The following is a 13,498-nucleotide window of genomic DNA, read 5'->3' on the forward strand; positions in this document are numbered from 1 at the left end:
CCGCAAAGAAAGGAGAAAAAAGAACACGAAAGAAAGGCCCCTAGACCACGGTGGGCCATGTAGCCGGGTCCAGCTGTGTCAGAGGCTGCCGTGGGAAAGGATTCCCAGGAGGAAGGAAACGAGGGCCAGGCTTCTCCAGGACCCGGGATGCACATCCCACTCCACCTGTCCAGTGACGACAGGGAGCACCCCACGGCGGGAGGGCGCCAGGCTGTGGAGGCCCCGGGCGCTGTGTGTCAGTCAGGTGTGGAAACACACTCTGCAGGCTGTCAACCACCAAAACCACAGAGTGGCACCCGCAGGTGTTCTGTATCGGGGCAGTGGGGACAATGTCGGACCAGGGTTTGAGGCCACAAGCATTCAAAATGTTTAGGCAACCCGGAAACACTCGGGGTGGAGGCGATGGAGGTGCCTTGGGAAGTTGAGAATGGCTTTGCACACAGGTTTCTCCAAGCTGGCCAGAGTCCGTGTCACCTGGCGGGAATTCATTGGCCCTAGTGTGGTGGGCAGAGGGCTGGGGAGGAGACAGGGCTTCAAGAGTTAAGTTCAGGTGGTTTGCAAGCCTGACGCCCCCCACTATCCAACACCTTCCCCTTGAACACAGTCTGGAGAAGCACTAATTGCATCGACATGTTCCTGTTACTAGCACCAGCCTGCCCCCGACACACATGCACACTAACACACTTATGCACACTAACATACACTCACACAAACACGCACACACTAACATACACGCACACGCGTGCACACTAACACGCACACATGTGCACACTAACACGCTCATACGCACTAACATGCACATGCACATGCACACACACTCATACACACACTCACATACACTGACACACACATTGACCACATATACACACACATACATGCATGTCCTGTCCTAGTTACTCTGCCCAGTCTCTCCTGTGAGCCCCTGCATCCCAGCTCCTCTCTGGTGCTTTGCTCTGCCTCAGTTTACCTCCCATCCCACCCCGGGTCAGCCCAGCCAGGCTTCTCTTTCTAGTGTACCTCTGCCCTTCTTTTGATGATCATTTATGGTTTATGTCCAGCTAATTGCAGTGAGGACTTGAAGTAACCTCTGCAAGAACATAAAAGGTATTACAAGGAAATATAAACTTAAAATGTTGTTTTCAATGGTGGAAATGCAGGCCAAAATGTCATATGAACTATTTAAACAGAATCCAAGTGACCACAGTATGGGAAAGTGAACCCCTCCCCTGCAAATAAGCCTTACTCCCCTGCACCCTCCCTAACCCCGCAGCACCTCACTCAGCGTCACCCATTCAGACACAGGCAGCTGCAGCCTCCACAGGCAGGGTCAATGTCTCCCAACTCCCAGACACCCCGGCCTCCTACCAAAGAGCTCTCAGATGCACCGTAAATACGTGTGGGATGAATGAATGAGTGAATGAGTTTCAGCTGAGACACAGCAGCTGGAAAAAAAAAAGTAGCTGTTTTTTTCCTGCAGTTCTCCTTGGCAAGCAAAATAGGATCCTTTGAGAGAGAACCTCCAAAATGTCCAGGGGTCATCTGGGCAGAGCATCTTCATAACCTATGCGTGCCGAAACACAAACAGGTTTTAATTGTTGAGCTATTATCCCCTGAGAATCTAATTCTGATGGTGAAAGTTCGACAGTGTTTCTTTGGAAAATACAAAAGATCAATCCCATAAAATGCATGTGGATGGAGACGTCTTTAGTTGTTTGCTAGAACTTGCTAGCATTTGAAAAAGCACACGGTGGAGATTTGTCTTTATTTCATAATTGACACAAAACAAAAACCCTCTAGTGATATTTGATAGGAGCGAAGAGCCCTCTACTGGCAGGTGAAGTGAATTATCTGACAGAACTCTGGAAAGTTCAATTATGAATTAATTAATGTAATTGTCCATGACCTCAAACTATCTGTGGGTAATTTAAATGAAGCCTTTTCATAGCTAAATGAAAATTAGAAAAGCAAAGCATACCATTTTTCATTAGCAAATTGGCAGAGAGTTTTTTATTATTAATCCTTGTTGAGGAGAGGAGTGTGGAGAGCCAAAGCCCTCATTTATTCCTGGGGACAGTGTAAACAGATGGAACCCCCAGGAGGGCAGTGCAAGAGCACGCGTAAAAATGACATGCACAGAACGTCCGGGCGCCTCCACCTGGAAGCCTCTCCCGGCAGTCATTCTAAGGAAATTCTCAGCCAGGTGCCCTAAATAAGTACTATTTGGAGTAGTAAAAGATGAAAACCATCTATACATTCAAAACAGGGGATTAATTAGAACCCTAATCCTGGTGCTTCCTGTTAAAATTGATAATGGAGAAATAACTTTCATATGACATGAACAAAGCAGCCCATAAAGCAGTATGTGTTGAACAAGATCCCATTTTCGTAAAGGATCTGTAAGGACAGGAAATGTTCGACGGTTGATTCTAGGTGGAGGGAGAAAAGGTGTTGTTTATGCCATTCTGTATATTCTGAGATTTTTACTAAAGAACACTGCTTTTCCGCAAACTGTAAGAGCAGATCTTATTCCCAGCAGAGGTGCCTGCAAACATTTCCTGTGTGGCCTGCACACTTTCTGCAGCAGCAGCCACCCTGCCCTCTGGTGTCTGTGGTGCAAGGAAGATGAGCCCTTCTCCTCCCAGCCCATCCTCCTGCCTTCTGTCCCTAGCCCGTGCTATCCCCAAACATTTCCTGGGCACTGACTACCCCAGTGCCACATCCTCCCCAGGCTCACTGTCTGCCCGTCTTTCTGCAGGAGCTCTCCCTGTCACCTGGCTCTGTTCCCTCCACTCCCTGACAAGGCCACCACTGACCTCCTCATTACCAAACTCTCTGGCCAGCACGGGCCACCGTTGGCCACCCCACCACCACCACCCTGCTCGTTGGCGCCCTGGTTTCGAGGCTGGCTATCCCTCCAGACCCATCCCTTCTCTCCACAGCTGCTGCCCCTTGGCAGCCCAGACCTCCTCTTCTACCATCGTCTTCCCTGCGTGGCCCCAGGCTCTCTGCCACCCTCTCCCGGCCTCATCCACTGTCCCCCTTTATTCGGGAATTCTTTCCATTCACTCTTGAGGCGTCCACTGCTGCTGGTTTGCTGTGGCCTCGGAGGCCTTTCCTGCCCTTGCCTCTCTCCTCTCTGGCCCCAGCACCCCTCCCTGCCTGCCCTGCTGTGTGGGGGCTCATGGCAGCCGACACTGACCTCCTCATTACCATCCTCTGGGCATCTAGCATCGAGCCCCCTCCCGCAACCCACAACCCACTGTTATCAAGTCTGGCCAGTCCTGCCCTCCCCATCCTGCCCTGCCTATCCCCCGCTGTGGGCTCTCATCTTCTCCCTGCAGCAGCCCCTCAGCACCTCCGTGCCTGGGAGGTGTCCTCACTGTGCCACCGCCCACACCTGCCTGCTCCCCAAGGCCGGCACAGCTCCCACCACATCCTCCTCTACACACTCCCCAGAGGCACATCCTCCTCCACACACTGCCCAGAGGGATTTTTCTGTAACATAAAAAGGATCAAAGTTCTTGATTTAAGTCTTTTCCATGCCTTCCACAGCCTCTAGGATACAAGCAACCTCTGTAGCACGGTCACGCACTTTTCTGACCCCTTTCAGAAGTGCCAGGCGCTCCCCATGTGCCCCAAGTGAGGACACCTCACCCTGTGCCCTGGCTCCTGGCCCGAGCAGGGTGCTTCCCGTGGCCCCCCCCCCCCCCCCCTTCAGACCATCTGATCTTCTGGAGACCTTGGAAGGCCTGTCTGCTTTAACCGCTATCTGCGGTCTCCATTCCTAGTTCCCCCCACCTGCCCACTTCTCCCTCTTTCTGTCGTTGGTGGCCCTCACTGACATCCTGATTTCCTTGGAACACCCTCAACCTCAGGTCTGCTCTCCCCTACCACAGGTGGGCTCCTGGAGGTCAGGGACCCTGCGTTATTACTCTTTGTGACCCTGGCACCTAGCACAGTGCCTGGCACATCAAAGCTCTTCTGTAAACGTCTTATAAAGGAAGAAATGAAAGAACAGCCTTCATTCTACATTCAGGGCCAAACCTAGCAAAACCTGTCCTTCTTCCCCATGGCAGTCTTTCACGCATTTGAAAACAGCAAACTGACCTGCCTCCAGTCTTCTCTTCTCCAAGACAAGCAGCCTCTGTCCCATTCATCCCTCCTGGACAAAGCAGCTTCCACTTGACACTGCCTCAGTTTCCATGCCTGTCTTCTCTGTGGTCAGACCTGAACATGGTCACCAGGGGTCCCATGACCAGCAGGCCCCTCAGCTTCCCCAGGGGAAGGTCAGGAAAGCCAGAGATCTGAGCTCTGGAGGGCAAGACAGTGATGGCTTTAGGATTCTTCCTGCTGGGATGAAAGATGGTAGTGGATGATACAGGTCAAGGGTAGAGAGACACTTTGGAATAGGCATCCCATCTCCCCTGGCAATGTGGCGGCCACCTGGCCCATGCAAGGCCTTATGGGTGCTGGGCAGACCCAGATCCCACTCCCACCTCCAGCACTTACCAGTTGCTGAGCCAGCACATGACTCACCCCTCACCTGGCTCTGCCTCAGCATCCTCATCTGTGAAAGGGCAGAGCCGCGGGGTGTGGTTGGCACACATGGAGCATGTATCCAGCGAGGATAGAAATGGTGTCCTGGACGCCAGAGCACTTTGCAAACAAGTGTTAGTTGTACTGTTATCATCATCCAAGAACACCCTTGGAAAGCATTTTCTGTTTTGTTTGGTAATAATTGAGCCCTTCCAAACCACATCACTCCAGAGTGCCCCATACAACCTGTGTGTCCCCAAAGCTGGTGAACTAGGGAAAGGAATTCCTTCACAGGTGTGTGTTAAAAATACAGGAAGCATGGAATTCCCCCATGAGTTCTGAAGGAGCTCCAACTTAAAGGAACAATCACTGACGTCACAGTCAACAGAACGGTGCCACCGTTTTCAGAACAACTGGTTTAGAATCAGATGCTGGAAACAAGACTGTGAGTCTCACCATCATTCCAAGTTAGTACAATTCCTGTTTCAAGGCTGCACAGCTTCGTTTGTTAAGAGCAGAAAGAGAAAAGTTAACGCTGAAATTCTTGGTGTTCACATCTACATTTCCCATCTGGGTTGAGAAAATAAAGATCCCAATAGGAACTATGGAAAACCCGTTGCTTGCCACGTGGACATCGTGCGAAGTAATCCACAGCAGCCACGAGTGCAGTCAGCTAAGACGAGAGACGGTTGTTTTTGCTTTTGTTTTTAACTTTTATTTCGGGGGTATGTGTGCAGGTTTGCTACATAGGTAAACTTGTGTCACAGGGGTTTGTTGTATAGATTATTTCATCACCCAGGCATTAAGCCCAGTACCCAGTAATGATTTTTTCCACTCCTTTTCCTCCTCCAAACCTTCACCCTCAAGGGAACCTGTTGTTCCCTTCTTTTTGTCCATGTGTTCGCACTGTTTAGCTCCCACTTATAAGTGAGAATAAGTGGTATTTGGTTTTCTGTTCCTGCATTAGCTTGCTAAGGATAATGGCCTCCAGCTCTATCCATGTTCTTGCAAAAGACATGGTCTCGTTCTTTTTTTATGGCTGCATAGTATTCCATGGTGTATACGTACATTTTCTTTATCCAATCTGAAGAGACAGTTGTTGATGTGAAGATGATTTCTCCATTGATTTCAATTCTAAAACTAAGATTCTTAAGAGGTACTGAAAAAAATAAGGTCTTGCCTTTGTTATTACAAATTATCTTTTCTCTAAGAAGTGTAAACCTTTTTACATACGTCTCATGTTCTTATTTACTTTTGGGCTGAAAGTAGGGAAGCTTTTGACTTAAAATAGCTGTAAGGGAACAACGGCCCCTTGGAGCTTGCCCCCTCCTCGCTTTTCAGCTCCGTCCCTTGGCAGCAGTGCCCAGGCCATGTTGGAAGGAAATCGGGGGCTTGCACCAAGGAGCTGAGAGAATGGAAGACTTGGAGTTGAAAGGGATTAGGAAGTGCCATGAATAGACTGTGGGGCTGTTAGGCGTGGGGAATGAGACAAGGGTGGATACCCAGGCCTCTGGCTTGGGTAAGAGCAGAGTCACACAGGGAACCGGCAGGAGGCAGGATGGAGGGAGGGGAAGGTGGCCTTCTGAGGCTTCCCATTCCATGTGGGAATGGGAAACTCTGGCTGGAGCTCTGGATGTGCATTTGGGTGTGGTCAGCACGTAGACACCAACTGAAGCTACCAGAGTGGATGAGATCAGCCCTCAAGGTGGTATTGAGGGAGCGCAGAGAAACCAGGGCAGGGTCTTTGGGCACCTGTGCCTAAGCCTGCGCATAATAGACATCTCTGCTTCCGGGTGGGGCTTCCTGACCGTGGCTGCTCTTCAGCATCATCTGGGGAGCTTTAAAACCTGCGGACGCCGGACGACACCCCAGTCACACCAGAATCTCCAGGGCTGGGACCTAGGTCGTATTTTCCAAAGCTCCCCGGGTGAGCCCAGTGAGAAGCACTGAACTGTCAGTGAAAGAAAGAGGCTTCCCTCTCCAGCTCGTGCTCCGTCCCTCCTCTCTTACCTGCTACTGTGAGACTCCGCACACAGGGATCTCTTTTCTCCAACTTTCAAGCACATGTTGTTGTCAACACCACCTGGTGCTGTTGCTCCTGACTGGGTGCACTTCCCGGTTGGAGTGACCCTGTTCGGACAGGACCCATCCCGTTCCTCTTCCTGCCCTTGCTGCTCTAACGGAGGGTATGGTGCCCAGCCGGGATCAGTATAGATCAGTTCAGTGTACAGTGTCGAGCTCCATTTCCAAAGGCCCTTGAGCACGCCCTGCATTTTCTCCTGGATTTCCCTCCTGCCGCGACTTTCTCCTGCACACTGACCAGAACTCAGAGGCCCCTTCGAATCTACATTTTATGCAAAAGTTTTCTTTGTAGAAGCACAGAATGTTTAAGCTGGAGAATCACGTAATACTTTGCTGTGATCTACCAGAGAGCTGATTTTATTAAGCTTTTTTAAAAAAAAATCAAAGATGAAGAGAGAAGAGGAGAGAGTTCCTTTTTCCTGTAGCATTTTGTCTGTTTCATTGATGAAAGCTCGGGGGCAAAGCACCCGGCTTGGTGTTTCTCCTCATCAGCTAGTCTTCTCGGCTAGGCTTTGAAATAGACTCACTTCTCAAGTCCACTGGCAGGTGCTACAGGTAATAACCTATGCATTGATTTGAGATTTCAGATTTTGATTTTGTTTTTTTTTTTGCCATAAGTTATTAGGGTACAGGTGGTATTTGGTTACACGAGTAAGTTCTTTAGTGGTGATTTGTGAGATTTTGGTGCACCCATCACCTGAGCAGTATACACTGCACCCTATTTGTAGTCTTTTATCCCTCACCCCCCTCCCACTCTTCCCCACAGGTTCCCAAAGTCCATTGTGTCATTCTTATGCCTTCGCGTCCTAGTGAGAATATATGATGTTAGGTTTTCCATTCCTGAGTTACTTCACTTAGAAAATAGTCTCCAGTCTCATCCAGGTCATTGCAAATGCTGTTAATTCATTTCTTTTTATGGCTGAGTAGTATTCCATTGCATATACATACCACAGTTTTTTATCCACTCATTAATTGATGGGCATTTGGGTTGGTTCCACAATTTTGCAATTGTGAATTGTGCTGCATGTGCAAGTATAAACACGCGTGTGCAAGTATCATTTTCATATCTTTTCCTCTGGGTAGATACAGTAGTGGGATTGCCGGATCAAATGGTAGTTCTACTTTTACTTCTTTATAGAATCTTCACACTGTTTTCCATAGCGGCTATACAAGTTTACATTCCCACCAGCAGTGTAAAAATGTTCCCTGATCACGCCAAAAAATAAAATCCTAGTGGCAAGGCCAAAATAAAGTGCCCACAAATGCAAGTCACCCCTACATTCAGCAGAAAGAAGGGTAGGAGGTCTGGTGCTCTAGGTTGCAGTCAGCCAAGATCGCACCCCTGCACTCCAGCCTGAGTTTTATACCTTGGCATGTTTCTGGGGTCTTGCGTCCCTTCTCCCCTGATTCTTCCCTTGGGGTGTGCTGTCCGCATGCACAGTGGCCTGCCAGCACTTAGGAGGGAACATACACAGTGTATTTACTGGTATCTGACGTAGAAGTGATGGCCCATGAAGGAAGAGGGCGAGGCCTCTGGGATTTAAAGATGAGGGTTTGGGTTTTGTTAGCAGCAAAACATATCCAAGTCATGCGGCACCAAAGTATGTTAGCAGTGGCAAATCCATACGGGCCTGCAGCAACCTCAGTTCTTGCCTCCTCAGAAGAAAGAATTGGACCAAGGAGGCAGAAGGAGAGACCAGGCTCGGCAGGTTTTAGAGCAGGAGGGAAAGTTTATTAGAAAGCTTTAGAGCAGGAAGGAAAGGAAGGAAAGGATACTTGGAAGAGCGCGGGGTGGGTGACTTGAAAGACAGGTGCACTGGCCGGGCGCGGTGGCTCACGCCTGGAATCCCCGCACTTTGGGAGGCCGAGGCAGACAGATCACTTGAGGTCACGAGTTCAAGACCAGCCTGGCCAACGTGGTGAAACTCTCTCTCTCTACTAAAAATACAAAAATTAGCCAGGCATGGTGGCACGCCCCTGTAAACCCAGCTACTTGGAAGGCTGAGGCAGGAGAATCGCTTGAGCCCTGGAGGCAGAGGCTGCAGTCAGCCAAGATCGCGCCACTGCCCTCCAGCCTGGGTTTTATATGTTGGCATGCTTCTGGGGTCTTTCGTCCCTTCTCCCCTGATTCTTCCCTTGGGGTGTGCTGTCCGCGTGCACAGTGGTTGGGAGGGAGCATGCACAGTGTGTTTACTGGAGTTGTGCGCACGCTCACTTGAGACGTTCTTCCCTTACCAGTCGAATGTCCCTGGAAGGTCCTAGACCAGTTAAACACCACCATTTTGCCTCTTAGTGCGCATGCTTGAGCCCACTCGCCCAACCCCTCAGATCTTACTGGGAAGCTGCTGATCGCCAGCTTCCGGTGTTTCTGTTTATCGGGAGACTGCCTTTTCCCAGTGCCGGCTGTGACCAATGATTATTATAGAGACAGTAAACAACCTCCTGCCCATCATGGGATGGTCACCTGACGTTGCTGGTGTGTGTATATATTGGAAGGAGCCCTCTCCTGCTCTGCTTATGCCCGACTAGCTCCCCACTGTAACATGACCACCTACTCGTCTCTGGGGCCTCAGTTCTCAGTTCCAAAGCAGAGGTCCTAGGGCTGGCCCCACATTCATGGTGAGAGTAGATGAGGGAACCCATGGAGGCTGCCTCAGCTGCCAGCACAGACTCTAGCCCCCAGCCTGGGCTCCAGTCCTGCTTCTGCCACGCTGGACCTGTGTGACCAGGGCCGTCACTTAATGTCTGCAAGCCTCGGTTTCCTCGTCTGCAAACAGGGATGATACCAATGGTTCCTGCTTTGTAGGGTTCGGATGAGATAAGCAGTTTATTCCACGTGTGCGAAGGCCTCCAGGAGGAGGCAGTGCCAGGTGTGTGCTGGCTCTGGCCATGTGTGATGCTGGGCACATGGGTGGCTGATGCCTGGCACACGTCTGCCAGCTCACTCACTGCAGATATCACACCACATCGGCTCAGGGATCAGGATTAAAATTTGGGATTCTGAGTTCCTAAATTCTGTGACTCTGGGACTGCAAAACAACACCTACCAAATGGTGCTTGGCTGGCACTCTTTTCTCTCTGAATGTCCGTGTGTGCTGGGGCCTGGGAATGCCGCCGGCCCAGGCGTTGGGCCAGCGCAAGGATCCAGTACAATCAGTGCCCACTTCTGCCTTTGAAGGTGCATAATCTGCTTTATAGCCCCGACTTGCCACTTCGTCCATAATGACGGGGAGGCAGACACTGTGGAGTGTCCCTAGTGATTTTTCCAGCATTCGTTGAATGACTGTCTTGGTTTAAAATCATGCCCGCTGCCTTAATGATGTTTTAAGAAATACAAAAATAGGAGTACATAATGCTGTATTCACCACGGCTTTTATCTGTCACAATTTCGCACAAAGCACAAATTGTTGCAAAAATACCTGAACTTCGCTATCATGGGGGTGCTTTGAAGAGATTGTTAGGTGTACAGCAATTATTCACGGGCCCACGGTAAGTCCCATCCCAGCTCTGTCGCGAGGCCCTGCTTGTCCAGAGGGGCTCAGAGCCACCTTTCAGGGGGAGCCTGGGCCACAAAGACACAGCCAAACAGAGATGAACAAATAGCCTCATGGGGGCCCGAGTGCTGAAACGGGTTTTCTCATGGTAAGCAAACTTGAATAAACCTGGGAACGGCCAGAGGCGGTAATTAAAACTCGTGGCCCAGTTCTCCATTCATTTTCAGCAGAAAACTGTGGGTTTCTTTCAAGCCAAACTGAGAGGATGTTGGGGTCCTAGAGCAGAATGTTTGTCCTCAAGCTTGTGCTGCCTGTCAGAACAGGACTGAGAGAGGAGGGGGTTAGGGGAGGGAGGGGGACTTCTCCTGCTGTGAAGGAGGGGACGTGGTGGGGCAGGTTTGGAGCTGCAGAACATTCCTGTGCCTGTGCAGCAGAGCTGAGGAGCCGGACAGGGAGCGCCTCGCCCTGCTCCTGGGAGAGCAGATGCACACCTGAGGAGGAAGTGCCATTACAACCAGCGCTCTGCACAACCCCAGAAGGGAAGGGCAGGTTTGCAGCCCCAGCGCTCTGGGCACACTCATGAGGGAAGGCAGGTTTGCAGCCAGCGGCTCCTGCACACCCCAGAGGTGAAGCAGGTTTGCAAGCCAGCCGGCTCTGGCACACCCCGAGGGAAGGGCCCAGGTTTTGCAGCGCAGCGGCTCCGCACACCCAGAGGGAAGAGGTTGGCCCAGCCAGGGCTGGCACACGCCAGAAGGAAGTGCATTTAACAAGCAGGGGCCCCTCCTGCCACACCCCAGAAAAGGAAGTGCATTTACAAGCAGCGGCGCTGCACACCCCCAGAAGGAAGTGCATTTACAAGCAGGGCTCTGCACACCTGAGAGGGAAGCACATTTACAAGCAGGGCCCTGCCTTTTCCTCTGCAGGTGGCTCGACAGCTCCAGCCCTCCGTGGTGTGGATTGAAGACACAGAAAAAACCTTCTACAAAAAAGTTCCCAATGCAGAAAAGACGGTGAGGACTTTCTCATGCCTTACTTTGGCCTTTTCTTTCCTCCAAAGGAGGCCCTTACCAGGGCCTACCTCTACTTTTCGAGAAGGTCTTGCCTTTTCAAGCAAGTAAGGAAACACAGAGGCTGTCTGTAGTGGTCTCTGTCTGTCTGTCCTCTCTGTATTTGAAAGGGTTCTGTGGTCTGACTTTATGAGGCATAGTTTGGAAGGAAAGGAAAGAAAGTGTGGAAGAAAGGGGAGAGGGATTTTCCACCCAAACATACGATTCAGAGGTAACGAACAATTTAGAGAACTCTGCTCAGTTAAAGCAAATGGCACACATAGGAGTTATTATTAGGATTTCCTATTGTTCATCATCATAAATAGCAAAAGGCCCAAAATTTATGAACAAAGACCCTCAACAGAACTGCTAAGTGCACAGCATTCGGGGCCTCCAGGGGGTCCTGTTTCAATTGCTTCCTTCCTTCTTTTCTCTCCTTTCAATGGTCCCCCCCACCCGCCACTTCCCCCCACAAATCACCAGCAAATTTCCCACAAGTTAAAAAAAAATGTGCAGATACACGAGATTGTTATTCCACATCAATTTGCACCAAAGCAAATAGTGGTTAACTGTGAATTTCTGATTAAATTCATAAGGATTTTAATCACTTTTGATCCTTATGTATTATACATCACTTTTCGTAGGTAGAGATGATTTGGATAAAGAGTGGAAGCTCAATCTTTTCTTCCCCAAATGAGCCTTGATTGCTCTGTCATTTCAGAAAGTCTTCAGAGAACTCGTTTATTATTTAATCTGGGGTTCTACTAGTTCGCTCCCTCTGCTGGCGAAGTTGCTGCATTGCATAAAAATTTGAAAAGGTCCACAAGTAGTTATGCGAAATGGATGGCAGGAATGACGGGGCTCTCCACCAGGTCCCACGTCTAAGAGAAATGCAGGGCAGTGTTTCATCCCAGGTGTCACACACCTGGAGTTATTAGAAACCTGGCTCATTCATGGGCAGGGGCTACTCCCTCTCCCACCAGACACCAGACATCAGCCTGGGGAATGGAAGACACTGGCCTGGAACTCAGACCAGCCATGCACAGCATTCACACAACTGGCTGTGTGTCCTTAAACAAGTAACTTAACCTCTCTGAGCCTCCGCTTCCTTTACTATTAAATGAAAGCATTTTAGCCTGCGCGGACTCCGAGTTCATGCAGCCCCCTGCATTCTCCCACAGTGCCCTGGGCTTGCCATCAGTGCCTGCGACTGTCTGCTCACTGCACGCCTGAATCTCGGAGAGCAAGGGGAATGGGAATGTTCCTCCTGAGAGAGCCAGAGGAGCACTGGGGAAGGAGCACTGAGAGGGGGCCTTTGAGAGAAAGCTGGAGGCAGGGAATGAAATATAGGCCTTGTAGACACCCTCGCATAAAGGGAGTGGATGTGAGGGGAAGGAGGCCCACTGAGGAGGGAACGGAAAGCCATGAAGCAGCAGCCGAGCCTGCAGAACCCTGCCCTGAATCAGCCCTTTTGCTGCTGACACAAAGCGAACCTCTCAGCACTGTCCCTGATTCGCGCAAACCCTGCCCATGCCTCGCTTTGTCCCTGTAGGAAATGAAGGCCACTGGAGGCATGGTCTTTGTTGTGGACGAATTGGACATTTTCTCAGTTCCCTTCCCATTAGAGGAGTCCGTTGTCTGTTGGGGAGGTCAGCTGCACTGAGGACCAGGAGTCACATCCTGGGATAAGTCCTAGGGGACTGCAAGTCAAAGGGCACCCCGGCTTCCTGAGCATCTGCAAGGCCGACCAGGGGACCTGAGCCACCCCAGACTCAGAGCTGCAAGAGGCATGAACACCATCCTCCACCCCCCACCCCCAGTATTTCCACCCCTGGCTCCAATGCTGCAGCAGGAGAGGGACGGGGGAGGAAACCATTGCTTGTGCATGCCCAGCTCTACACGGAACTCCAGCTCCACTCAACCTGCACCGTGCAGTGATAGCATTGCGGGGCCTGCCCTCAGGGAGCAGGGCTGCAGAGTTCCTGCTGCCTTCCTGCATCTCCAGGGCCATGACCGGGCCAGTCCTGCTGTCCTTCCCAGCCTCTGAGACTCTGTGTCTCATCCAAGATCCTCAGCCACCAGGGCCCCAGGTAGCCATGAGCACTGGACGTCCACATTCTGAAGGCGACCAAAGCCAAGGGCAGCAGAGGCATCCACAGGCAAGAGGAGCCCAGGAGGCATTGTAACTGCTCCTCATTGCATCACTCGGCCACCTGGGGAGCCCAGTGTCCTTCCTCCCACCTGCCCCGGCCTCTATCCCAAAGACTGCCCTGATCCCAAGGGCACAGAGGCACAGAGAAGAACATCCAGGAGGCTGGCACTCCACCAGCTACAGCCGCC

At 51.0% G+C, this 13,498-nt stretch overlaps 1 protein-coding gene and 1 long non-coding RNA gene across 2 annotated transcripts in view; one reads left to right on the forward strand and one right to left on the reverse strand.

Moving 5' to 3' along the window:
* DRC11 (dynein regulatory complex subunit 11) overlaps positions 1-13,498 on the forward strand; it is a 172,333-nt gene that overhangs the window by 140,261 nt on the left and 18,574 nt on the right. The window contains 1 exon segment of the mRNA XM_017890381.1: positions 11,036-11,122. Coding sequence (XP_017745870.1) covers positions 11,036-11,122 — 87 coding nt within the window.
* Positions 1,470-4,999, reverse strand: LOC108540993 (uncharacterized). Its single transcript, XR_001888824.1, has 3 exons — positions 4,510-4,999; positions 4,108-4,350; positions 1,470-1,561 (listed from the first exon to the last, which is right to left on the reverse strand). It is a non-coding gene; the product is annotated as an uncharacterized LOC108540993 (long non-coding RNA).

This window comes from Rhinopithecus bieti, unplaced genomic scaffold (genome assembly GCF_001698545.2).
Source record: "Rhinopithecus bieti isolate Rb0 unplaced genomic scaffold, ASM169854v2 scaffold_19482, whole genome shotgun sequence".
Taxonomy (NCBI): Eukaryota; Metazoa; Chordata; class Mammalia; order Primates; family Cercopithecidae; genus Rhinopithecus; species Rhinopithecus bieti.